A 24,282-nucleotide genomic window follows, 5' to 3' on the forward strand; every position below is an offset into this window, starting at 1 on the left:
CAGCACTTGGTCTACTCAGCCGGCTCTGCATGAGGCAGGAGTGGGGACCTCAGAGGGCTCGGGGGCTGCCAGAGCTGTGCAGATGGGGGGGTGGCACCAGGCCCACTGGGCTCCGTGAGCCCAGCCGCTCCCACTCCTGACACAATGCGTGTGCGGTGCATGAGCACGCATGTGCATGCGTGTGTGCGTGTGCAGGCCTGTGCACACGTGTCCATGTGTACGTGCCCCTGCATTTGCATGTGTTTTCACGCATGAGGGTGTGCTTGCCGGGTGTGGTCCCACGTGAGCATACGGAGGGGCACACATGCCTGGGTATGAGGAGTGCATGTGTGTGCACGTGTGTGTGCACGTGTGCCTGGGTGGGGAGCAGGCGTCAGCCTGTGTCCTGCAGTGCCCTCCTCACTGTGGCCATCCCTGCCTCGTGCCTGGTCCCTGCGGCCCCACCCTCTCTCAGATGTGTGATCTCCGCCTCCTGGGTCTGACCTGGCAAGAGCCACACGGCTGGGACACAGAAACAGGAGGCGGATGAAATGAGCCAAAGCTGTTTATGGGGCTGGACCGTGGGTGGGAAGGCGGGGGCTGCAGCCTGGGGCCCTGGCTCTTGCCTCGAGGTGCTGGCCTCTCCGGGGTGGGGCTGGGGTCCCGGTGGGCTGGGGCCGGGGTTGGGGCAGAGATGGGGCTGGAGGGCCTCGGTGCGCAGGGCGGAGGCAGGCGGGGCCCCTCTGTCCTCTGGTGGCAACAGCCAGCGTGGAGGCGGAGCGTCCCTCTCTGCGGCACAGTCGTCTGCTCGCCGGGGGCTACTTCACCTGCGGGGAGAGCACTGGGGTGAGGAAGGGGCAGGCGGGCAGGGCTCGCAGAGGTGGGCACTGGGAGCAGGGCTCCAGGGCTGGCCCCGCCGGGTCAGGGTCCCACCCGAGGGGTCGGGGGGCCAGCTCTACTCCGGGGGGCTGTGGGTGGACGGAGGGCCGAGAAGCTCAGGTGGGTCCCCCTGGCTGTGGTCGTTGTCCGCTCGCATGTCCCTCCCGGTGCCCGTCAGAGTCCCTGGGCACGGAGGCGTCGGCTGCCCAGCCAGGCCGTCCCACCCACCTTGAGGAAGGTGACGAAGCCGCTGTAGAGCAGAGTGACGAGGAAGAGGACTGTGAAGGTGAGCCACAGGCGGCCCGCGTCCTCCAGGTCCACGTAGTCATCGCTGCCCTCGTCCTGGCTGCCTGGGGTCAAGGTGGCCAGACCTGGGGAGGAGCCAGTGCCAGTCAGAAGGTCGGCCCTGTGCCCACGCTGGCACATGCAAGGGGCGCTGCCCGGGGCGCTCCCACTATCCTGGGCAGTGTGTGCCTACGGGCTTCTCCCTGCCAGGCTGTGCTGGGCCCTACGGGTCTCAGCGCCCAGAGGGGCAGCTGGACCAGAAGCAAACTCGCTCACACGGAAGCCTTCATGCCAGTGTGATGTGGCGTCAGGGGGTGGTGCCGCTGACGCTGGTGTGGACACACGGGACCAGGTGGCTGCTGGGTGAGGGCAGAAAGACAAGACGGTGCCAGCCAGGCGGGCGGCAGGGTGGGGGGCAGCATCATGACTGCCTGTGTCTGCAGCGTCAGCTGGGTCCGGGTCGACTGGTGACCTTTCCCAAGAACAAGGTTCGTTCAGCAAAGTGGATCAAAATGTCATTCCTGGGAGTTCCCTGGTGGTCCAGCGGTTAGGACTCGGGGCTTTCGCCCCGTGGCCGAGAAAGAAAAACCAAGTCAGTCCCGCGGGAGCTTCGAGTTGGGGGCCAGGACAGGCAGGGTGCTGCTGTCCAGGCCCAGGACCACCCGCCTCTGCGGGGAGCACCCTGGAATCCGGCAGGACGCCCGTGAGCAGAGGTAGGAGCGCGGAGTCCTGGGGCCCGTCCCACATCCCGGAACGTCCTCGTCATTCTTTCCAGGAGCATCTGAGGCGGGGCTACCTCGTGCTTGACCAGAGCTACCCGAAGTGGGTCTGCCGGTGCTGCCGGCCAGGAACCGGGGTCACAGGGCATGGGACATAGGTATGGGAGCCGCGTGCTCTGGAAACGTTTTACAGCAGCTGTTAATCTAATAATAAACATCAGCACATCTTTGTCTCTGCCTCATTTCCTAGTGATTAGTCGCTATTGCAGTCTACACGGGTACAGGCCGATGACTAATTGGAAAAATTTGAAAAGGCCGCTGTCTTCTGCAGCAGAGAACTTGAAGGGGCCTGCTCTAGACACTCGGAATGCAGCGGTGAGTGGTCCGGGGGTCGGTGGGAGAGCTAACCCTGGTGAGAGACCCCCAGGGTGTGTGCCGTCCAGGGAGAGGCCAGCTGTGCCAAGTCCCCGGTCACCCACGCTGGAGGCCAGGGACGTCTTCTCAGGCACACAGACGGTTCGTGTGAGTGATGCACAGACGCTGGCCAGATGAGAGGGTGGGAAGGCTTGGGGCGGGAGAGGCAGTGGGAGCAGAAGTGCAGGGCAGGGAGGTCATGCCCACCCCCCCGCCCCCCCCTTGACGGAGGCAGCGTGCCGTCCATCAGGCAGAGACTGAAAAACCTGGGACAAGATCTGGAAGTTTTGCTTAGGGAAGAAGCAGCCATAAAAAGAGTTTAAGCTTGGGGGCGGTAACATGATCAAAGTGTTTTAATGCCAACATCGGGGTCACCTGCGGGGCTGATTCTATTTGCTGTTTTTTATTTTGATGACAGGTGTCTCCTTCGCATGTCTCAGAAGCACTGGCTGGTGTGCTGGGCAGAGAGCAGCAAGTGGACTTGCAGGGAGCGAGCGGGCGCACACTGTCCTCTCTTGGGCTGGGGGTGAGGGTTCATCGTTTTCGCCAGGAGCGGAGTCGGGCTGTGGGGCGGGATCCTCGGTTCCCGGCTCTAAGTGTTTGGGTGGGGCTTTGGGCTCTAAGCCTCAGGCGAGGCTGGAGCTCTCTTGCTGGCTTTCCATTCTGCTCCTAGCCGCTGCTGGATCAGCAGAGGTCCTGGGGGGCAGGGGATCAGCGGGTGAAGGGGCTTTTCTGGGGCTCGTCCGAGTCTCCCCTGCCCCAGGGCAGCCCATGAAGGTGCCGCATCTCGGCTGATTCCCTCAGGCTCCTCTCTCGTGGATGCCCAGGGCTCTGTCCACCGGTGCTGGGGAGGAGGCGAAACTACCAGGCCAGGAATTTAGGTCAGTTGGGCTTCTGTGAGTCCTTAGCTCTTCAGTGGCTTTAAATGAATATGACTTTCACAATTTTCTTGGTGGTGTCCTTTTGGTACTGCGCGAGTGGCTGTCTCAGTATCTTTTACATCCTAAGTGGAAGCAGGCCCTGAGGGACAGGGGCGGGCGGGGCTGGCAGTGAGACCAGCAGGGGGGCGGGAGTGGGTGGGGTCAGCGAAGAGAAGCAGGAGGCTTCCGTATGTTGGGGAGTCGGGGTTGCCTGGCTGCGAGGGTGACGGCAGGGCGAGGTGCCCTAGTTTTGGTTTGTGGGACCGGTGGTTTGTGCGGCCCTCTTGAGGGGGTGGGTGCGAGGGCCGAGGAGCGCCGGGGCCAGGGAGCAGGACCAGGCCGGGAGGAGAGGCAAGGGGCCTGTGTGGGGCCACCTTCCAGCTGTTGCTTTATAAGGGCAATGACCCCAGGTGCTGTGCTTGTGGTGTGGGCCACTGGTGCCGGGCCTGGGCCCAGCACGCAGCAGGACTTACTTCCTTTGGGAAGAGGGGAGGGTGGTGGGCTGGCCCTGGAGTGCAGAGGGAGGGGTGGCCTTGGATGTGGGCTGGGGGGACCGTGGGGGTCCTTTGGGGAAAGCTGCAGTGCTCCTCAAGGCAGCAAAGCCACAACCGGGCCGGGTGAGGCGGGTACTTGCCTGGCAGAGGGGGAGGCTGCCTCAGGCAGGGAGCAGCTCTGCCACCCTCCACCTTCTGGGCCCCTCGTGCCAGGCAGCGAGGCCCCAGCTGCTTGCCCTGGCTCAGATGTCCTTACCCATGCTGCAGGGGGCCCTGGGGACGGACTGCCTCTGCTGCCCGCCCCGTCTCCAGAGTGCGGCTCTGGCCGGTGGACGTGGCTCTGGCCCCTGTGGGATGTGAGGGCTCTGGAGGGTGCCACCCCAGTGACATGAGCCCGTGGAGAGCCTGGGTAGGTCCTGTGCCCTGGGTGGCCAGTCTGCTGGGTGTGGAGGGCCTGGCCCTCGAGGAGCCCTCAGGGGCCCTCTGCCGCCTTCCCAGGACACGAGCCACAACAGGTGGCCCAGCACAGATGGCACCCAGAAGTGGGCTGTGGCCAGAGGGTCCCGGCTCCAGGTGGGCAGCAAGGGCCTGGGCTGGAACTCAGGGGCAGGCAGGTGGGCTGGGGTGCTGCCCACCAGGACACAGCCACTGCCGGGCTTCCCTGGGAGACATCGGGGTACTGTGCCATCTGGACGTCTGTTGCACTCTGGCAAGGCCCCTGACCCGCAGAACCTGAGCTCCCTGCCCCTGACCACCCCCCTTGCCGATTGGGCCCCCACGGGGCCTCTGCCTCTGCCTGGCTTCCGCTGGGTGGCCTGGGCCCCACGCTCCAGCTAGTGCTGCCCTGTGCGTCTGCTGTCTGCCTGGCCCAGCCTGCCCACCACTGTCCCCTCGGAGCTGGGATAGGCAGGGAGGGGCTCTGCTCTGGGCGCTGCACTCCGACGGGGCTGCCAGGGAGGCCTGGCTGGACGCCTCGGAGGGTGAGCCCCGTCCCCCACTCGAGTCCCTCCTCTGACGGATATCTGTTCCACTGTCCCCGTCAGCAGCGTGTGGTCAGGGCCTGCTGTGGGCACGCCAGGGTGCCTAGAGCCCCCAGTTCAGGGGACGTGCCCTCCAGCCTCAGAGCGGGCTGGGCGGGGCCGTCCTGACAGGGGGTGCAGACCCTTGGAGCAGCCCGAGCTTCCCACCACCCGGCTCTTCTGGGGGCTCCCGCATGGCCCCTCAGCCCCGTGTCTGTGTGCAGCAGGGACTGGAGCCCTGAGGCCGGGGGTTTCTCACCTGTGTCCAGTCTCCAGCTTGCGTTGAGCAGCGTCCGGGAGGCCTCGTGCCCGACCACACAGGTGTAGGTGGCGTCCTGATGGCCCGGGGAGGCCGGGACGCGCAGGACGCTCCAGGTACGGAACGTGGGGTTCCCAGGCTGGGCCGCGGGCCGCGCGGTGGCAAACCAAGACGGGTCTACCTCTTGCTGGCCCTCCAGCCAGGTGAGGAGGATGTCCAGGGGCGAGAAGCTGGACACCTCGCACAGGAGCCAGGAGGCGGCCTTGGTGAAAGCGAGCGGGCCGGGTGCTGTCAGGACACGGACGGCCAGGTTGCTGGGCGCCAAGGCGGCTGCGGGCAGAAGCTGGGTCAGGCTCGGGGGGCCAGAGGCATCGGGAAGCGGGGCAGCGGGGCCGCAGTGGGTCCCACCCCCGGCCGTGCCCTCGTGAAAGGAGGCAGCCAGAGGAGAGGCTGGGCCGGCTGCGGTGTGGGGCGCACGGGGCCCGCGGCCTCCCACCTCCCCGCCTGGGGGGCTGAGCTCACCATGTTCTCTCCGAGCCTCCGCGGTCACCAGGGACCGCAGGCCGGGGCCGCTCAGCCTGCAGGTGACGGGGGCGCCCGCGGCCCACGAGGACCTGGGCAGGGCAAGGCGGCTGCTCAGGCTCCAGGAGCCGTTGGTATGTTCCGTGGGCCCCTCCTCCATGCGCCCCTCTTGGGGCTCCTCGGCCACGGCCCAAGACAGGCGGGCCTCCTGCAGGTCCTGCCCCACCGCCAGGCAGGTGAATGTAGCCTCAGCCCGCAGCCACAGGCCCTGCAGCGGGGGGAGGAGCAGGTAGACGCTGGGAGGGCGGGTGTGGTTCTGACACGCTGCGGGGAGAGGGAAGGTCAGTGAGGCTGAGCGGGGGTGGCCAGGGGCTCCTGGGTGTTTTCCGTCGCCACCTGGCCCCAGGCCTGCCCTGTCCCCAGAGCCCACCCAGCCGTCTTTGCTTCCAGAAGTGCCACGAGCAGCTGGCCCTCCTGTCGCCGGGCTGGGGTCTTGCTCCCAGGCCAGCCCTCTCTGCTGCCCTCTGGACGTTCGCGGCCCTCCTCCCCCGGCTCGGTGCCCCAGGGGTCTGACCTCCGCGGGGGCCCTCTGGGGGCTCCTGTGTCTGGGCTCCTGGCTGGCCGCGGACAGTGGACCGCACTGCGGGGAACGGGGGTGGGTCGGGTTCTGCCCCCGGCTCCACAGACGGTGGGGCTGTGGCCTCCCAGCCCCCCCAACAGCCCCTTGTGCCCTCTCGGGGCTCCCCGGGTGTGCCTCCTGCCTCTCGCGGGACCCTGGCTGCCTGCTGGCTGGTTCCGAGCATCTGCGCCCAAGGGCACCCATGCAAGAATCACCTCTAGAGTCTAGGGCGGGAACGGCCCCTAAGTGGCAGGACCACAGAGCGTCGAGGCCCGGGGCCAGCCCTCGTCTTCTGTGAGGGGCCGGGCGGTAAAGCTCTTGGGCTTTGCAGCTACACTGGGTTTCCATCTGCCCCCCACACCTCCCCGTCCATCCCTCTAGAACTGCAAAGGCCATTCCCGGTGCGGAGCGCGCTCTGGGCTGCATCTGGCCTGCGGCCTGTCCTGGCAGCGGGGCCCTCCCAGGGGGGCCTGGCCTGCGACCCCAGCGCACGTCAGGCCTGTCCCAAGCAGATCGTCTTGGACAGGAGAACATGCCGCCCCAGAGCAGGGCGGGCCACCTGTCTCCTTGGGGCTCCGCCCTCGCCCCCCCAGGAGCTTTGGCTTCGGGTCTCAACAGGCTGGCTTGCCCCCCTCGGGAGAGCCCTGACTGCACGCCCGCCCCGGGCCACCTTCTCTTCTGGAGGGCTGGCTTCTCTCCTGACCGCTCGGTGTCCCGTGTGCTTGACCCGTCAGCCCCGAGCTCAGGGCCTGGCGGGGTTTGGACACGCACGGCGGGCGCAGATTCTGGCCTGGGGTGTGAGCATCTCGACCAACAAGCTGGGGGGAGGGGCCCCCAGGGAGATGCCACCGCAGGGCAGGCTGCCGTCACTTTCCTTGGGTGTCAGCAGCATCCAGAGGGCTGGCGCGGGAGCCGCCGTGCTGCATCTGACCAGCTGCCTCTGCCACCGTGGCTTGCTGCTTTCTCGGAGCAGGACGCGGGGGGAGGTGTGACCCTGGCCCGAGCCAGACCCCAGCTCCCAGAGCCTGGACGAGGTGGAGGTGCCAGCGAGGGCGGCTCTCGCCTGGATCCTGCCTGGTGGGTGCCTGGGCCAGCTACCACCACTCCTCGGCACCTATGTTTCTGGAGGGCACGGGGCTCCGCTGCACACCCCTGGCTACCTTGGCAGTGAGGGCCCACGTGAGCCCCATGCGACCTCACGGCTCAGCCCTCAGCTGGGCCAGGGGAGTCCGGAGCTGGCCTGTGGAGTCCCCCTCCCTGTGCCCCTCACGGAGACCAGGGCAGGTTGTCCACTCATGAGGGGCTGGTGGCCACAGCGGGCCCTGAGGTGGCATCTGCCAGTGCCCAGCCCAGACCTGGTGCTCAGTAGGTGCCCCTGAGTTTAGTGCCCACCCTTCCTGACTCTGCATGTGCCTCAAAGACTCGCAGGAGACGTCCTGGAGGGCTGCCTGCAGGAGGCAGCCGAGGGAGAGGCAGGCAGGTGGGGGGACGCAGGGATGGGGGTTGCTAACCTGGGATCCTTGGCGTGGTGAGGGCTTTGGTGGAGACCGTTGACAGGGTTGGCCCAGGGGTCCCTGCAGGGGCTGGGAGCTGCCGAGATGCTGAAATCAGAGGCACAGGAGCAGGTGAGGGGCGGGCTGTCCATCGGCGGGGGGGGGGGTGCGGGGGGGGGCGGCTGCATGGTGAACCGGAAGGGATGGGGTGGGGGTGTCTGTGGCAAGCAGGATGGGGCAGTGGGGTCCCGCCCAGCCCCGCCCCCGCCACAGCCACAGGGGGAGCCCAGCTCACCTGGCCCAGAGATGGACACGGACTTGGTGCCACTGGGGTGCTGGACCTCGCACACCAGGAAGGCCTCTGGGTCCTGGGGGATGCTCACAGAGGGTAGGAGCACCCGGGAGGAGGCCAAGTACTTGCCGCCTCTCAGGACGGACGGGAAGTCCTGGATGTTCTGGCTGCTGACCTTGCTGCTGTTCTTGTAGTTCCAGGAGAAGGTGACGGAGCTGGGCAGGAAGTCCCGGGCCAGGCAGCCCAGGGCCACCAGGCTCTCATCGGACGGGGGGCTGACGCAGGAGACGAGGGGGAAGAGACTCGGGGCAGACTGGCGCTCTGAGGACCCGAGAGGGGACAGAAGAGAAAGGGGAGTGAGAGGCGTTTTTCCAGGTCCTGCCGGTCGGGGTCCGGGCGGCTCCATGTGCACCTGCCTTCCGGGACAGTCCTGCCAGCCCAGCCTTCACCGCCCCTGGCTTGGCCAGCCGGGGCCCAGGCCTTGGGTCCAGCGAGTCTGATGCAGCCTCGGCTTGGCCCGGACTCAGGACAACCTGGTCACCGAGGTCACCCAGGGTCACCAGCTCAGCCCAGCTGGAGCCACCTGGCTCAGCTGAGGTGAACCATCCCAAGGCAGCTCATCGAAGGTGTCCAGGTCAAGCCAGCCTGGCCAGCGCATGTCTGCTGGACCCGACTCAGCCTGACCGGGTTAATCGAGCTCCGCCCAGCTCAGCCCAGTGTGGCCCAGGGTAACCCAGTCCCACCTGGCTCAGCCCAGCTCAGCCCAGCTTAACCCAATTCAACTCAGCTCAGCCTAGCTCAGCTCAGCCCAGGTCAGCCCAGCCCGGGCCATTCCCAGCTCAGCCCACATAAACCCATGTCAGCCTAGCCCTGCTCAGCCCAGCAGAGCCAGGCCAGTCCAGCCTAGTTCAACTAGCTCTTCCCAGTGCAGCCCAGCTCAGCCCAGTCAAGCCCAGTCTACACAGGCCAGCCCAGCCTAGATCAACCCAGCCCGGCTCATCCCAGCTCAGCAGAGCACAACCCTGTTCAGCCCAGCTCAGCCCAGTCCTGCCCAGGCGAGCCAAGCCGAGTCCAACTAGCCCAGCTCAGCCCAGCTCAGCCCAACTCAACCCAGCTCAACCCAGCTAAGCCCAGCCCAGCAAACTCAACCCAGGCCAGCTCAGCTCAGCTCAACCCAGCTCAGCTCAGCCAGTCCAACCCAGCCCAGCCCAGCCCAGCTCAGCCCAGGTCAGCCCAGGTCAACCCAGCTCAGGCCAGTTGAGCCTGGTTCAGCCCCACTTGGCCTCGCTAAACCTGGCTCAGCTCAGCCCAATCCAGCTCAGCCCTGAAAGCCCTGTTCTGTCTGGTGAAGTCCAGGTCAGCCCAGGCCTGCCACGGGCAGCCCAGCGTCGCCCCGGACAGTCCCGAGAGCCCCGTGGCGCTGGCCAGAAAGGGTGGTTCCGCCGGACCCACTCGCCTCGGCTGAGGGCCCTCGCCCGGGAATCCCGCCAAGCCGGGCTCGGCCCAGGGTCGGTTCCCTCCCGCAGCCACCATCGCCCTCCTCCACGGAGTCCCCCTCGGTCCGGCCCCAGGCCCGGCCAAGAGGCATCGGTCAGTCTCACCCCTCAGGCCTCTGGGTGAGCGGCTTCGGGGCGACTCCCCCCCACCACCCCGCAAGAGCCGAGGCGCCTTTGCCGTCATCAGAGGGAAAGGCCCTGTCTGTCTGCGGCAGTGGCGTCGCCTCTGTGGGGACAGGAGAGCCCTGGGCTTCTCCCCGCGGCGCCTTCGGCTCCTGGGCACATGCCCTCCGCCCGCATCCCTCTTCCCGAGTCGAAAACGGTCCCGACTAGACTAAATGCCCTCCAGGAAAAGTCCTCATTAAAGGAAACGGGCGAGCCTTTTACCGAACCCTCCCAGCTGCTCTGGCCACGACGGCGGCCTCCCTCTTACCAGCCTGGTGCCCGGTCACTGGCGACTCCCATCACTGGAAGAATTCCTCCAAATCCCGCAGAAACAGCCAACACCACGCCGAGAGCCCAACCTGCACCGCACGGCCCCAGCTCCGGAGGGGCCCCAGGCACCCTCACACTCTCCACCAGAGTCCTGCCTCTAGGACGCTGGGCCCGTGATGCAGGGCACGGGCCGTCCTGCCCAGGGCCTCGGGCCCCGGGCCCCTTCTGACTCGACACCCGACTGGGTCTCCTCTCAACGCACCGACTATCACGTTCAACTGGAGTCACGCTCTTCCCCTGAGCTCCGTCCCGAGACGGACGCCTGCAGATACTGAGCCAAGACGGCTGGGCCAGAGTGCCCGCGTCTGTCCTAATCACGAGGGGAAGCGGGCCAACTGAAAATCGTGCGCGCCGTCACGGTGGCGGTGACAGCAATGCCTGCGGGCAGCGGAGGTGCTGGCGGTGAATGAGCCTCCAGGAATAACGCCTTAGAAGAGGATAGGAATGCCTCGGCTCTTAAACGTTTACTTTGAAAATGAATCTAAGTGAGCAGTTGATAAGCTAAGACCGAAAACTCAATTCAACTGGTTAAACAGGACCTGGGTGCTGGCTCGCCCCCCAGCCCCGGCCTCAGAAGGAGCCAGCCCTGGCCCGCCTTGGTGCCACCGCAGTCCCCAGGCCGGGAGAGTGCCTCCACGTCGGTCAGCCTTTCGTGTGGCTCTGTGTTGGGACAGCCCTGTGCCACCTCCAGGTGCCCTCCTCAGCCCCCTGGCCTGCCGAGAGCCCCCCACCTGCTGGAGCTGCCTTGCCCTTTGTGGTGCCCTTCGGAAATTTCCCCCCCCGCCTGCCAGTTTGGGCCTCAAAGGGCTCTGCTTACCCAGAATCAAGCCAGAGCCTGGAAAGACCCCCTGGGTGCCCACTGCTGGGGGATGGATTTCTCCTGGGACGCACGTCCACTTACAGTTCTGTCTTAGTCACCTCTTCAGGGCCAGCCGGGGCTCGGGCCCCTGACACCCTCAGAAGAGTCGGTCCTGGGAGCTCCCTCCCACTCACCAGCACCCTGAAATCTCCTCCGGGGGACCGGGCTCACAGGACCACCCTCACCGGGTCACCTCCTCTGGTCCCCGCGGTCTGCCAGGCCTCTGCCTTCTCCTCCCTGACCCTTGCTGCCACCGCTGGCCCGGACCTCTCCGTGCAGAGCGAGCCCTGCCGCGCCCACGGCACCTCGCACGGCTCCGGCTCCGGTCTGCCAGGGCTAATCCCCGGCTGCGGCCCCCCCGCCTCCCGCCAGCTGCCCGCGGCTTTCTTCCGTGCTCTTGCCCTCTCGTCCGGCACGCTCCTCACTGTCTCACTGGAGACCCCCGGGCCTGCCTCGGCGCTCCAGGCACCCCCCGCACGCCTGCAGGGCGCGCCGTGGCTGCAGACCTGCCCAGCGCTCCTCCCAGCCCAGCTGCACATGCCACGGAGGCTCCCAAGTCAGACAAGGCCTCCTGGTGGCTGGGCTTGCTGGGACGGCGACAGAGAGGGACAAGGCGTCGCGCGGCGCCCGGGGCAGGGCCTGTGCTGACGACACACAGGGGAGCCCGCTCTGGTCGCGCTGGGGGAGCCAGGCCTGGGCTGCCTCCGGCTCGGCCGTCTGCCTTCCTCTGGACCAGCCCCGAGCCCGGGCCGCACATCCCCACAGGCCGGGGAGGCGGTGCAAGTACCCCTTCCCTGAGCCCGTGGGAGCTGGGGTCCATTCTCAGGGCCTGCCCCCCCCACCCCGCCCCGGGGTGAGACTCGGGGAGAAAAGAACCTTCACGAGGAAGCAGTTGCACGAGATAAAACATACGCGTTTATTTCAAGGCCACAAGCGCCACATTACAAAGCAGGGCCAGGCAGGGCTGGGCAGGGCCCACGGCTGTGGGCGCTGTGCTCGGCCGCAGCATTCGGCCGCGTGGAGAGAAGCCAGTTTCTAGGGCTGGAAGCTGGCGAGGGACACGGGGAAGATTTCAGTACAAGGGGACGGGCCATGTGGCCAGGGACCCCGGACCCCCAGGGGGCACCCCTCCTGTTCCGTCTCTGGTCCCCCACATGCTTGGCTGGCATCACTTCACCTGCAGGGGCAGAGGCGGCGTAAGTGGGTGTGAGGGCTAGGGGCTCACGTGGTGCCGGGCCGCCCCCGCCTACCTTGAACAGCGTGACGGTGGTGCTGTAGAAGAGGCTCAGGAGGAAGAGCACGATGAAGGTGGAGGCCATGGTGTTGAGGTTCTCGAAGCCTTCCTCCTCAGCGCTCACCTCCCCCTCTGCGGGAGACACGCACGGGCTCAGCAAAGCCGCCCGCCGCCCCCGGCATGACGCCCCCCGGGAGGCCGGGCGCGCGGGCAGAAGCAAGCGAGCGGGGCGCGGGAGGGGGATGCACGCGGCCTCCCCCTTGGGGCTGGGGGCTCCTGGGCTGGTCAGGAAAGGTCTTGGGGAGGCATGGAGACCCCTCACCCGCTGACTGGGGGCGGCTGGGGGGCGCAGAGCCGAGCCTGGGGGAAGCTGAGTGGGGCGGCGACCCCGAGCGCCAGGTCCTTGGAGACCGGGAGTGGCAGAGGGCAAGCCGGAGCAGCGCAGGTAGGCACGGGTGTGGCCTGCACTGGGGCCAGAGGGGGGCCCCGGCGGAGTGGCCCCTGGTGCCCCAGCCTCCCCACTTGTGACTGAGAGGCAGGGAGTGGGGTCTCCTGTCCGCTGAGGCTTGGGGCCAGCCCCTGGGCCAGTGAGGACCAGCTCGGAGGGGCAGGTTGTGGGGGGGGTCTGTGCTGGGGGCCCCTCCTCGCTTCCTCGGAGGCACCGCCCCCTCATGGGGCCAAGGCACTCATGGGAGGCTGCGTGGGTCCTGGCTGCTTCGTCTGCCTCCCCAGCACTCAGGGCTGGGGGGCCAAGGGACAGGCATTTGAAGCCCTGGGACAGGGACGTGGGACGAGCTGACTGAGGACCTTCAGTGGGCTCACAGCGCACCCCCCCCGGCTGATGGACACGGGGCTGTCTGGAGCCCAGGAGCGTCGGGGTGTCTAGGAGGCAGCCCGAAGCAGGGGTGCCAGGGTCAGCAGAGACTGTCGCCCCCCCCACCGCCCACCTGGCTGGGTGCCCCTCACTCCCTGCTCCAGCGGGCCTTGGTGCCCGCCTTCTCTAGGGCCGGGTGTTTGCTGGGCAGACCCCGCTCAGATGGGGCTCCCCGCAGCTTCCTGCTTCGAGGAGGTGCCTCCCGGGACAGCCTCGCCCCTGGGCTGTGTGAGCACAGCTGGCTTGGACCCTGTCCGCAGGAGAGGGCCCGCCTGAGCCCCTTGGCAGGGAAGGCAGGTCAGTGTGCTGCCACCTTCAAAGAGCCTGGACTGGAGAGGAACCTCTCCTGGACATGGGCCAGGGCTTTCCTGGGGCCCAGCTGGCCAGACCCAGGCTGACCCTCTGGGCGCCTTGCTCTGGGGCTGGGACTGGTGGCCATGGCAGGAGTCCAGGCTGGGCCGGCCCCTGGACACACCTCCAAGCTGAGACAGAGGGACAAGCAGAGCTTGGGCACGACGCCAGGCAGCCAGCATGGTGCAGGGGGCCCTGCCAGGGAGGGCGAGGCATCGGCCGAGGGGCACCGAGTGACGGAGAGCGCGTGTGTGCACCAACATGCGTCCGTCCGTGTGTGCGTCAGCGTGTGCCTGCGTGCCCATGTTCTGTCCACGTGCGTGTGTTTGTACCTGTGTGCCTGCGCTTGCGTGTGTGTCTGTGTCCCACGCTCACGACACGTGCGTCTCTGTGTCACGTGCACGCACGCCCCTGCCCATGCGCATGCGTGTCTGTGTCCGTGCCTGCATGTGTGCATGTGCCCGTGGGTGTCCCTGTGCACGTGTGCATGTGCCCGTGTGTGTGCATGCCTCCATGTGTTGCACACCCGCGTGCCCTGCGTGCGGCCGTGGAAGCAGCTAGAGGAGCAGTGAGCACGGGCTTGGTCTGCTGTGAGCGTTCGGCGAGGGGCGCAGGGGCTTCCCGGCGTGGGCGGGAGGCACGTGGGAGAGGCGGGGGGCGGGGGGGTGGTCTGCAGGGTGGGAGCAGCACAGCCATGGCCCCAGCAGGGAGAGCATCGCTCATCATGACCAGCATCTTTTGAGTGGATCTTTTTATTTCTAATTTTCAGAAATGCGACCGCTCACCCCGACAGGGTCGGGTTGCACACAGGCCCACACAGAGCGATGGTCGCCCGGGGGCTCTGGCCCCGGCCGCGGCGGGCAGCCAGGGGGTCAGTAGCAGGTGCTGGCCGTGTCGGACAGGACCAGGGAGACGTTGTACAGGGTGGGTTTACCGGTGGACTTGTCCACGGTCCTCTCGGTCACCGTGTGGGGCAGGGCCTCGTGGCCCACGACGCAGGTGTAGGTCTCCCCGTCGCTCCAGTCCTTGGCGCTCACCGTCAGGACGCTCTGCACGAAGTAGGAGGCGGGGGCCTTGGGCTCGGGCTCGGGCACCGGCGCGCTGGTCACGTACTTGTCGGCGGACACGGGCTCCCCCTTCTGCAGCCACTGCACGAACACGTCCGCCGGGGAGAAGCCCTTCACCAGGCAGGTGACCGAGGCCCACTCCTGCAGGCTCAGCTCCTCCGGGGCCGGCGGCAGCACGTACACGGACGGCATGTGCCTGGCGATCCCTGGGGAGGAGAGCAGGAGGGGTGTGGGTCGGGACCGCGGGGGGCCGAGGGCGCTCCTCGGCCAGGCTCGGCTCCCGCCCCGGCGGCCAAGGCACAGGCCGGGCGGAGGCAGGGGCAGGGCAGGGCCTACCTCTGGGCTTGGAGACGCTCTGCTTCAGCGGCGAGGGCAGGTCCGTGTGGGTCACCGTGCACGTGAACCTGTCGCCCGACTCCCAGTCCTCCACGCAGACGGAGGCTTCGCCCCTGGCGCCGAAGGTGCCGTTGGCGTAGATCTCAGAGAAGACGATACTGGTCTTCAGAACCTCGCCGTCCTGGCGGGTCCAGGAGATGTTGAGGCTCTCCCTGGTGACGAGGCCCGTGACCAGGCAGGAAAGCTTGGCCGACTTGGTGAGGAAGATGCCAGCGAAGGAGGGGGCGATGGCGAAGACGGTGATGGGAGAGTTGGGATCTAGGCGGGGGTGGGTGGGGGGAGCGTCAGCGCCCTGAAGGGGCCAAGGAGGGCTTCCCCCAAGAGCAGGGCCTGCGACTGCGGGGCCCCTCGGAGCCCGGGCCCTGCCGGGGTGAGGGGGTGCTGGGCCCCAGCTGACAGTGCCCTCCAGCTGCCCTGCACAGCCCCTCCCCGCCCTTGGCCACTCCCGGAAGCCAAGGCTCAGGGAGCAGCTGGTGTGTGTGTGGCTCCCGCCGCCCCGCCGCCCGGCCCGAGGGGCTGCACTCACTGGAGGTGCACAGAGAGGATGCGTTCTTCTCGTAGTTCAGCCCTTTGTGCTCCACCTGGCAGGTGAAGACGCTCTGGCTGAGCCACTCGGACTCCGTGACGGTCAGCATGCTGTGGAGCCTGTAGGTCACCGGACTGGACTGTAGGGTCTCCACGGGGCCTGTGCTGACGCCAGACACCACCCGTTTCCCATCACGGAACCAGGCCATGGAGATCTGCTTGGGGCTGAAGTCTGAGGCCTGGCAGATGAGCTTGGACGTGCGCTGGGGAGTACTGGAGAAGGACTCCCGGGTGGGGACGAAGATGTTCAAGACGGGGGGCTGCTCCTCTACGACTGCAGGCAGGAACGGGGCGTCAGCTGTGCCGGCGGCACCCGGCCCCGCCCCCGCCACAGCCACAGGGGGAGCCCAGCTCACCTGGCCCAGAGATGGACACGGACTTGGTGCCACTGGGGTGCTGGACCTCGCACACCAGGAAGGCCTCTGGGTCCTGGGGGATGCTCACAGAGGGTAGGAGCACCCGGGAGGAGGCCAAGTACTTGCCGCCTCTCAGGACGGACGGGAAGTCCTGGATGTTCTGGCTGCTGACCTTGCTGCTGTTCTTGTAGTTCCAGGAGAAGGTGACGGAGCTGGGCAAGAAGTCCCGGGCCAGGCAGCCCAGGGCCACCAGGCTCTCATCGGACGGGGGGCTGACGCAGGAGACGAGGGGGAAGAGATTCGGGGCAGACTGGCTCTCTGAGGACCCGAGAGGGGACAGAAGAGAAAGGGGAGTGAGAGGCGTCTTTCCAGGTCCTGCCGGTCGGGGTCCGGGCGGCTCCACGTGCACCTGCCTTCCGGGACAGTCCTGCCAGCCCAGCCTTCACCGCCCCTGGCTTGGCCAGCCGGGGCCCAGGCCTTGGGTCTGGCGAGTCTGATGCAGCCTCGGCTTGGCCCGGACTCAGGACAACCTGGTCACCGAGGTCACCCAGGGTCACCAGCTCAGCCCAGCTGGAGCCACCTGGCTCAGCTGAGGTGAACCATCCCAAGGCAGCTCATCGAACGTGTCCAGGTCAAGCCAGCCTGGCCAGCGCATGTCTGCTGGACCCGACTCAGCCTGACCGGGTTAATCGAGCTCCACCCAGCTCAGCCCAGTGTGGCCCAGGGTAACCCAGTCCGACCTGGCTCAACCCAGCTCAGCCCAGCTCAGCCCAGCTCAGCCCAGCTTAACCCAATTCAACTCAGCTCAGCCTAGCTCAGCTCAGCCCAGTCCAGCCTGGCCCAGCTTACCCCCGTTCAATCCAGCTAGGCCAGCTCAGCCCAGCTCAGCCCAGTTCAGGAAAGATCAACACAGCCCAGCTCAGCCCAGCTCAACCCAGCTCAAACTGGCTCAGCTCAGCTCAGCCCAGCACAGCCCAGTTCAGCCTACCTCAGCCCAGCTGAGGCCAGATCAGCTCAGCTCAGCCCAGCTCAATCCAGCCTAGCTCCACCCAACCTAGCTCAGACCAGCTGAGGCAAGCTCACCCAAGCTCAACCTAGCCCAGCTCAGCCCGGCTCAGCCCGGCTCAGCCCAGCTCAATTCAGATCAACCCAGTTCCGCTCAGCCCAGCTCAGCCCAGTTCAGCCCAGCTCCGCTCAACCCAGCCCAGCTCAGCCCAACTCAACCCAGCTCAACCCAGCCTAGCTCAGCCCAGCTGAACCCAGCTCAGCTCAACCCAACTCTGCTCAGCCCAGCTCAGCCCAGCTCAACCCAGCTCAGCACAACCCAGCTCTGCTCAGCCCAGCTCTGCTCAGCCCAGCTCAGCCCAGCTCAGCCAGCTCAGCCAGCTCAATCCAGCCCAGCCAGCTCAATGCAGCCTAGCTCAGCTCAGCCCAGCCCAGCTCAACCCAGCCTAGCTCAGCTCAGCCCAGCCCAGCTCAACCCAGGCCAGCTCGGCCCAGCTTGACCCAGCGCAAACCAGCCCAGCCAGCTCAACCCAGCCTAGCTCAGCTCAGCTCAGCCCAGCTCACCCCAGGCCAGCTCAGCCCAGCTCAGCTCGATCCAGCTCAGCCAGCTTAGCCCAGTTCAGCCCAGCTCAGCTCCACCCAGCCCAGCTCACCCCAGGCCAGCTCAGCCCAGCTCAGCCAGCTTAGCCCAGTTCAGCCCAGCTCAGCTCCACCCAGCCCAGCTCACCCCAGGCCAGCTCAGCCCAGCTCAGCCTGCTCAATGCAGCCTAGCTCAGCTCAGCTCAGCCCAAACCAGCCCAGCTCATCCCAGGCCAGCTCGGCCCAGCTTGACCCAGCGCAAACCAGCCCAGCCAGCTCAACCCAGCCTAGCTCAGCTCAGCTCAGCCCAGCTCACCCCAGGCCAGCTCAGCCCAGCTCAGCTCGATCCAGCTCAGCCAGCTTAGCCCAGTTCAGCCCAGCTCAGCTCCACCCAGCCCAGCTCACCCCAGGCCAGCTCAGCCCAGCTCAGCCTGCTCAATGCAGCCTAGCTCAGCTCAGCTCAGCCCAAACCAGCCCAGCTCATCCCAGGCCAGCTCGGCCCAGCTTGACCCAGCGCAAACCAGCCCTGCCAGATCAACCCAGCCTAGCTGAGCCCAGCCTAACTCAGCCCAGCTCACCCCTGGTCAGCTCAGCCCAGCTCAGCAGGACCCAGCTCAGCCAGCTCAGCCCAAACCAGCCCAGCTCAGCTTAGCTCACCCAGCTCACCCCAGGCCAGCTCAGCCCAGCTCAGCCTGCTCAATGCAGCCTAGCTCAGCTCAGCTCAGCCCAAACCGGCCCAGCTCATCCCAGGCCAGCTCGGCCCAGCTTGACCCAGCGCAAACCAGCCCAGCCAGCTCAACCCAGCCTAGCTCAGCTCAGCTCAGCCCACCTCACCCCAGGCCAGCTCAGCCCAGCTCAGCCTGCTCAATGCAGCCTAGCTCAGCTCAGCTCAGCCCAAATCAGCCCAGCTCATCCCAGCCTAGGTCGGCTCAGCTCAGCCCAGCTCAACCGAGCCCAGCTCAACCCAGGCCAGCTCGGCCCAGCTTGACCCAGCGCAAACCAGCCCAGCCAGCTCAACCCAGCCTAGCTCAGCTCAGCTCAGCCCACCTCAACCCAGGCCAGCTCAGCCCAACTCAGCTCGACCCAGCTCAGCTCCACCTAGCCCAGCTCACCCCAGGCCAGCTCAGCCCAGCTCAGCCTGCTCAATGCAGCCTAGCTCAGCTCAGCTCAGCCCAAACCAGCCCAGCTCAGCCCAACCTAGCTAGGCCTAGTTCAGCCCAGCTCACCCCAGCCTAGCTCAGCCCAGCTCAACCCAGCTCAGCTCAACCCAGCTCTGCTCAGCCTAGCTCAGCCCAGCTCAACCCAGCTCAGCTCAACCCAGCCCAGCTCAACCCAGGCCAGCTCAGCCCAGATCGACCCAGCTCAAACCAGTCCAGCTCAGCTCGACCCAGGCCAGCTCAGACCAGCTCAGCCCAGCTCAGCTCAACCCAGCTCAGCCAGATCAATCCAGCCTAGCTCAGCTCAGCTCAGCCCAAACCAGCCCAGCCTAGCTCGGATCAGCTCAGCCCAGCTCACCCCAGCCTAGCTCAGCCCAGCTCAGTCAGCACAGCCCAGCCCAGCTCAGCTCAACCCAGCTCAATCCAGCTCAGCCCAGCTCAACCCAGCCCAGCTCAACACAGGCCAGCTCATTCCAGCTCGACACAGCTCAAACCAGTCCAGCTCAGCTCAACCCAGGGCAGCCCAGCCCAGCTCAGCTCAGCCCAGCTCAACCCAGGCCAGCTCAGCCCAGCTCAGCTCAACCCAGCTCAGCTCAACCCAGCTCTGCTGAGCCCAGCTCAACCCAGCTCAGCTCAACCCAGCCCAGCTCAACCCAGGACAGCTCAGCCCAGATCGACCCAGCTCAAACCAGTCCAGCTCAGCTCAACCCAGGCCAGCTCAGCCCAGCTCAGCCAGCTCAGCCAGCTCAATCCAGCCCAGCCAGCTCAACGCAGCCTAGCTCAGCTTAGCTCAGCCCAAATCAGCCCAGCCTAGCTCAGCTCAGCCCAGCCCAGCTCAACCTAGCCTAGCTCAGCCTAGCTCAGCCAGCACAGCCCAGCTCAGCTCAGCTCAACCCAACTCAAACCAGCTCAGCCCAGCTCACCCCAGCCTAGCTCAGCTCAGCCCAGCTCAGCTCAGATCAACCCAGCTCAACCCAGCTCAACCCAGCTCAGCTCAACCCAGCCCAGCTCAACCCAGGCCAGCTCAGCTCAGCTCAACCCAGCTCAGCTCAGCCAGTCCAGCCCAGCCCAGCCCAGCCCAGCCCAGCTCAGCTCAGCCCAGGTCAGCCCAGGTCAACCCAGCTCAGGCCAGTTGAGCCTGGTTCAGCCCCACTTGGCCTCGCTAAACCTGGCTCAGCTCAGCCCAATCCAGCTCAGCCCTGAAAGCCCTGTTCTGTCTGGTGAAGTCCAGGTCAGCCCAGGCCTGCCACGGGCAGCCCAGCGTCGCCCCGGACAGTCCCGAGAGCCCCGTGGCGCTGGCCAGAAAGGGTGGTTCCGCCGGACCCACTCGCCTCGGCTGAGGGCCCTCGCCCGGGAATCCCGCCAAGCCGGGCTCGGCCCAGGGTCGGTTCCCTCCCGCAGCCACCATCGCCCTCCTCCACGGAGTCCCCCTCGGTCCGGCCCCAGGCCCGGCCAAGAGGCATCGGTCAGTCTCACCCCTCAGGCCTCTGGGTGAGCGGCTTCGGGGCGACTCCCCCCCACCACCCCGCAAGAGCCGAGGCGCCTTTGCCGTCATCAGAGGGAAAGGCCCTGTCTGTCTGCGGCAGTGGCGTCGCCTCTGTGGGGACAGGAGAGCCCTGGGCTTCTCCCCGCGGCGCCTTCGGCTCCTGGGCACATGCCCTCCGCCCGCATCCCTCTTCCCGAGTCGAAAACGGTCCCGACTAGACTAAATGCCCTCCAGGAAAAGTCCTCATTAAAGGAAACGGGCGAGCCTTTTACCGAACCCTCCCAGCTGCTCTGGCCACGACGGCGGCCTCCCTCTTACCAGCCTGGTGCCCGGTCACTGGCGACTCCCAATCACTGGAAGAATTCCTCCAAATCCCGCAGAAACAGCCAACACCACGCCGAGAGCCCAACCTGCACCGCACGGCCCCAGCTCCGGAGGGGCCCCAGGCACCCTCACACTTTCCACCAGAGTCCTGCCTCTAGGACGCTGGGCCCGTGATGCAGGGCACGGGCCGTCCTGCCCAGGGCCTCGGGCCCCGGGCCCCTTCTGACTCGACACCCGACTGGGTCTCCTCTCAACGCACCGACTATCACGTTCAACTGGAGTCACGCTCTTCCCCTGAGCTCCGTCCCGAGACGGACGCCTGCAGATACTGAGCCAAGACGGCTGGGCCAGAGTGCCCGCGTCTGTCCTAATCACGAGGGGAAGCGGGCCAACTGAAAATCGTGTGCGCCGTCACGGTGGCGGTGACAGCAATGCCTGCGGGCAGCGGAGGTGCTGGCGGTGAATGAGCCTCCAGGAATAACGCCTTAGAAGAGGATAGGAATGCCTCGGCTCTTAAACGTTTACTTTGAAAATGAATCTAAGTGAGCAGTTGATAAGCTAAGACCGAAAACTCAATTCGAGTAGTTAAAACAGGAACTTTCCAGTTTCCGTCAGCCTCTGTTTCTTCTTTTAGAAAAATGCAAATTAAGCAGGTGTTGTTTTTTCTCAGTGGGCACTTTCGGTTCTGTGGCGCTGCGCAAAGCCATGCCCAACCACCTCCTGGAAACCAGAAGCTATAAATTCATCGACCGTGTTTTCTGGCTTCCTAAAATAGCCTCTTGGCCGACCTGCTTCCTGCCACCTGCTGCAGGTGGCCAGGGCTGCCCGCGGCCTCCTCCACCAGCTCAGCACCACCAATGCTTTTAGAAAACAGGCCGACTTTATTCTGCAAAACTAAGCCCTGAATTAGAGGACGGCACGGCCCTCGTACTGCCTCTCGGCCACCCTGGCACCCCATTCACTCCCCGCACGCTTGCTAACTGCAGTCACAAAGGTTTAAAACACCTTGACCTTTAAAACCTTAACACACTTGAGGACTCTGCTCACTTTACAGTCTCCCTTTTCTTAAACATCAGGAGCCGCTTCCAACATACCCCGTCTTCTAAGGTTTCGCAAGTGCACCTGTCACGAGGACCACACGTCTTCCCTTGGACCTGGCCTCACAGAGCCCAGGCCGATCGCCCCGCTCTCCCCCGGGGCTGCCCGCTCTCGGCCAGGTCGGGACAGGCCTGTCCCTTCTCTCTCCGACATGGCTCTTTCAGACCCACAAGGGCTTGAAAGACGGTGAGGGCAGAAGACGCCTCCCGTCTGAAGACCGCATTGCAGCAAGCCCTTCCCGGCGGGCGTTCGTGGTTCCGCAGACACCCTCCTCAAGGCGCACTCTCACGGGTCTCCTGCCGCCCAGCGGCCTGGGGCTCGCCCCCCGGTGGGGCCCTTCCCGCCTGCAGCCCCCGTCAGAACTTCCCACAGGCTCCTGGTCCCTGACCCCTCCTGGCAAGCCGGCCTCATCCCCGGGGGGGACACGGACGCCTCCCGAGGATCAGAGTCAGAAAAGCCCACAGACGAGAGCAGAAATTAAAGGCCCTGGAGGGCCGTTCTTACCTGAGGACACGACGACTTCAACGCCTGGGCCCCAGAGATCCATAGCATAGTAATCACAGTGGTGCAATCTCCAGGCTCGCCCCACAAAAACCTGGGGGGTGTGGCCTGGCCCTGCGACGGCCAATGCCCTGCCCGTCTCCAGGTCCCTCGGCCGCAGGGCTGGGAACCCTCTGCTGGCCAGGCTCCCTCCTGACTTCCCGAGACCTCGCATTCCAACCAGGCCCCCAGGGGCCAAACAACGGCCCGCCTGGGCTGTCTGTTCATGAAGGCCGAACCCCGAACCCTGAACCCAGACTCAGAATTCCAACCCGCCTCGACTGACCGCCTGCCCCGGGAAGCCCCCCCTGACGCCCAAGTGAAGCGGCCAGGCCAGGCCAAGAAGCCCTTGTCCCCGCGCAGGGCGTCCTTGGAGGGCGGCCCATCTCTGGACCCCGCTGACAGAGCCCTCTCCCCAGCTCCCGTTCCTGACCTCCAAAGTGTCCCCAACACCTGACTCCCCAGGTCTCGCCGAGTGCCGTGAAAGTGGGGAGGGGTGCGGGACACCCACCCGAGGCGTCGTAGACTAGGGTCCCCTGGCCCCAGCTTTCGAGCCCGTTGTCACATTGCGACAACTAAGCCCGGATCCCAGTTAAGAAAGGGTGGCCGACCAAGAGCCCGGGCCCACCGCGCACGGTGCCTGGTGAGGCAGCCGGGGCCGGGGACCTCGGGAGCCAAGAGGCCTGGTGGTGCTGAGACCCCCCCCGGCCAAAGGCCTGACTGCAGCCGCCAGGAGGCGAGATGTCTGGAAGCTCTGCTCCTGGCCGAGCCGAGCCTGGCCCCTCGGCCCCTTCCTGGGCCCCGGCGCTGGCCCTAGACCTTTAGACCTGAGACCCAGGCATCCTCTTTCCCCCACAAAATGCAGCAAAACCCCCCAGAGAGTGAGAGAGGGCTGACGAGGACTCACCTGAGGAGACGGTGACCTCGACTCCTCGGCCCCAGCTGTGAAGATGGTCACAGTGCTGTGGCCCCCATTAGGGGGTGTCCAAAAACCCGAGCCCCCTGCCAGTCGCCGGGCCACACAGAGCCCTGAGCCCGGGTCTCTGTGGCCCTAGACTCGAGCTGTGTGTCCAGCCCGTGCTCCACAGGCCGAGGCCCCATCTGGGCAGGAGGGGAGCCACCCCCGGGGGCCCCAGAGGGCCCCACACAGACCAAGGAATCTTGGAAAATTCCTTTTCCAGCCCGCGAGAGAGGGGCACAGGGCCGTCTTACCTGAGGAGACAGTGACCAGGACGCCCCTGCCCCAGTGGTCAAGTTTCCAGGGGCACAGTCTGCACCCTGTTGCCCCTCCTTGACAAATACACATCCCAGCCCCTGCCCTAGCCTGAGACAGGCCCACCCGCGGCCCACCAGCGCCTAGCTGGACATCAGACACCAGGCTCACCTGAGGAGACGGTGACCAGGATGCCCTGGCCCCACGAATCTAAGTAGCCATGGCCACACCAATGTGCCCACCCAGGCCCTGGCACACAGAACCTTGGGCCTGGCCCCTGGCGGGCTCTGCCCCCAACTTCTCCTTTCCGGCCGGCCCCTGTCTGTCTGACCCGCTCTCAGCTCGCTCACCCGCCAGGGGTTCTGCCATTTCCGAGGGCCAGACGCTGGAGAGCCAGAGCCCTGCCCGTCCTCCGGGCTGCAGCCTGGTCCAGGCCCCTGGTCCCCAGGCCCTGGTGGAGCTGCCATAGTCCCACCCAGCGTAGCCTCAGGGGACTCTCCCCTGAGGAGACGACGACCCTGACGCCCCGGCCCCAGACATCAAGGTAAGCATAGGCCCAGCGAGCTGGCCCTGTGCTGCGGGACACGGAAACAAGAGCCAGCGTCCCCCAGGAGCCCCCGGAGCCAGGCAGGCCCCCGCCCCGCTGCAAGCCCCTCCTGCCTCAGCCTCCTGGTCTGGGATGTGCGGCTGCTGCCTGAAGCCTGACTTGCCTCGCTCCCACGAGGTCAGGTCCTCCCTGCTCAGCCCCCCGCCCCGCTCCCCGTTCCCTGGCCAGGCTAACCCCCAAGCCAGTACCCCTTCCCCAGGCCTTGGGGACCCAGTCCCTTGCCTGGAGTGCGTCCCACCTCCTGTCCACCTGGAAGGTCCCTTCGCCTTCCCAAATGGCCCGGGCGACACGTCTCTTCCACACTCGCCCCCTTGTGCATCTGATGGTGAGTCCTCAGGGCGAGAGCCCGGCTGGCCTGGGGCTGCTCTGGCCGGGAGTTTGGTCAGTCACTGTGGTCCCGGTGAGCACTGTGGTTCCTGGCTCGGCCCAAGCCCCTCGGGCTGGCAGCGGGCAGGTGGAGCCAGGGCCTGTTGGCCGCAGAGCCCACGAGAGACCCTTCCGCCCTTCTCCACGGTCATTCTAATCGGCCACTGCCGACGAATAGTTGGCCGCTGCTACAATCCTTGAAATGCTGAGGGCTGCCTGCACGGTTTCCTTTTTCTGCTTGAAATGGGAGCAGATCCGAGGCTGTGTGCACAGGCTGTCTTGAGTCTCCCTGCACTGGAC

The 24,282-nt window shown here is 66.2% G+C and overlaps 2 protein-coding genes and 2 gene segments (V, D, J or C); all 4 read right to left on the reverse strand.

Moving 5' to 3' along the window:
• Window positions 1-21,820, reverse strand: part of LOC396781 (IgG heavy chain) — a 79,435-nt gene extending 57,615 nt beyond the window's left edge. For 2 of the 3 annotated variants that reach the window (XM_084967152.1, XM_084967151.1), the window contains exon 1: window positions 21,761-21,820. In XM_084967152.1, the coding sequence (XP_084823278.1) occupies window positions 21,761-21,803 (43 nt within the window). In that variant the 5' untranslated portion in view covers window positions 21,804-21,820. Of the gene's footprint in view, window positions 1-10,087; window positions 10,363-21,760 lie in introns of those variants that run through there. The other variant, XM_084967154.1, reaches the window with a different exon arrangement.
• On the reverse strand, window positions 527-8,300 carry LOC106508719 (immunoglobulin heavy constant delta-like). The segment is given in 6 exon segments: window positions 527-806; window positions 1,087-1,229; window positions 4,969-5,298; window positions 5,491-5,814; window positions 7,621-7,710; window positions 7,898-8,300. Coding segments are annotated over 6 exon segments (1,299 nt in total).
• LOC146402121 (uncharacterized) lies at window positions 11,640-12,799 on the reverse strand. Its single transcript, XM_084967155.1, has 2 exons — window positions 11,995-12,799; window positions 11,640-11,921 (listed from the first exon to the last, which is right to left on the reverse strand). The coding sequence occupies exons 1-2, from the start codon at window positions 12,649-12,651 to the stop codon at window positions 11,913-11,915; spliced, it is 666 nt and encodes a 221-aa protein (XP_084823281.1). The 5' UTR covers window positions 12,652-12,799; the 3' UTR covers window positions 11,640-11,912.
• LOC110258673 (Ig mu chain C region-like) lies at window positions 13,940-20,732 on the reverse strand. The segment is given in 5 exon segments: window positions 13,940-14,476; window positions 14,607-14,924; window positions 15,193-15,525; window positions 15,608-15,925; window positions 20,153-20,732. Coding segments are annotated over 3 exon segments (927 nt in total).
• Window positions 21,821-24,282: the final 2,462 nt, after the last annotated feature.

The sequence above is a fragment of the Sus scrofa genome, chromosome 7 (genome assembly GCF_054392235.1).
Source record: "Sus scrofa isolate SSC_HxYL_T2T_F1_AM1 chromosome 7, Sscrofa_HxYL_maternal_Yorkshire_Landrace_v2.0, whole genome shotgun sequence".
NCBI lineage: Eukaryota > Metazoa > Chordata > Mammalia > Artiodactyla > Suidae > Sus > Sus scrofa.

Bases quoted from the DNA above. Each gene is read 5' to 3' on its own strand.
- LOC146402121 (XM_084967155.1), bottom strand. From the start codon at position 12,651: ATGAGGGGGCGGTGCCTCCGAGGAAGCGAGGAGGGGCCCCCAGCACAG.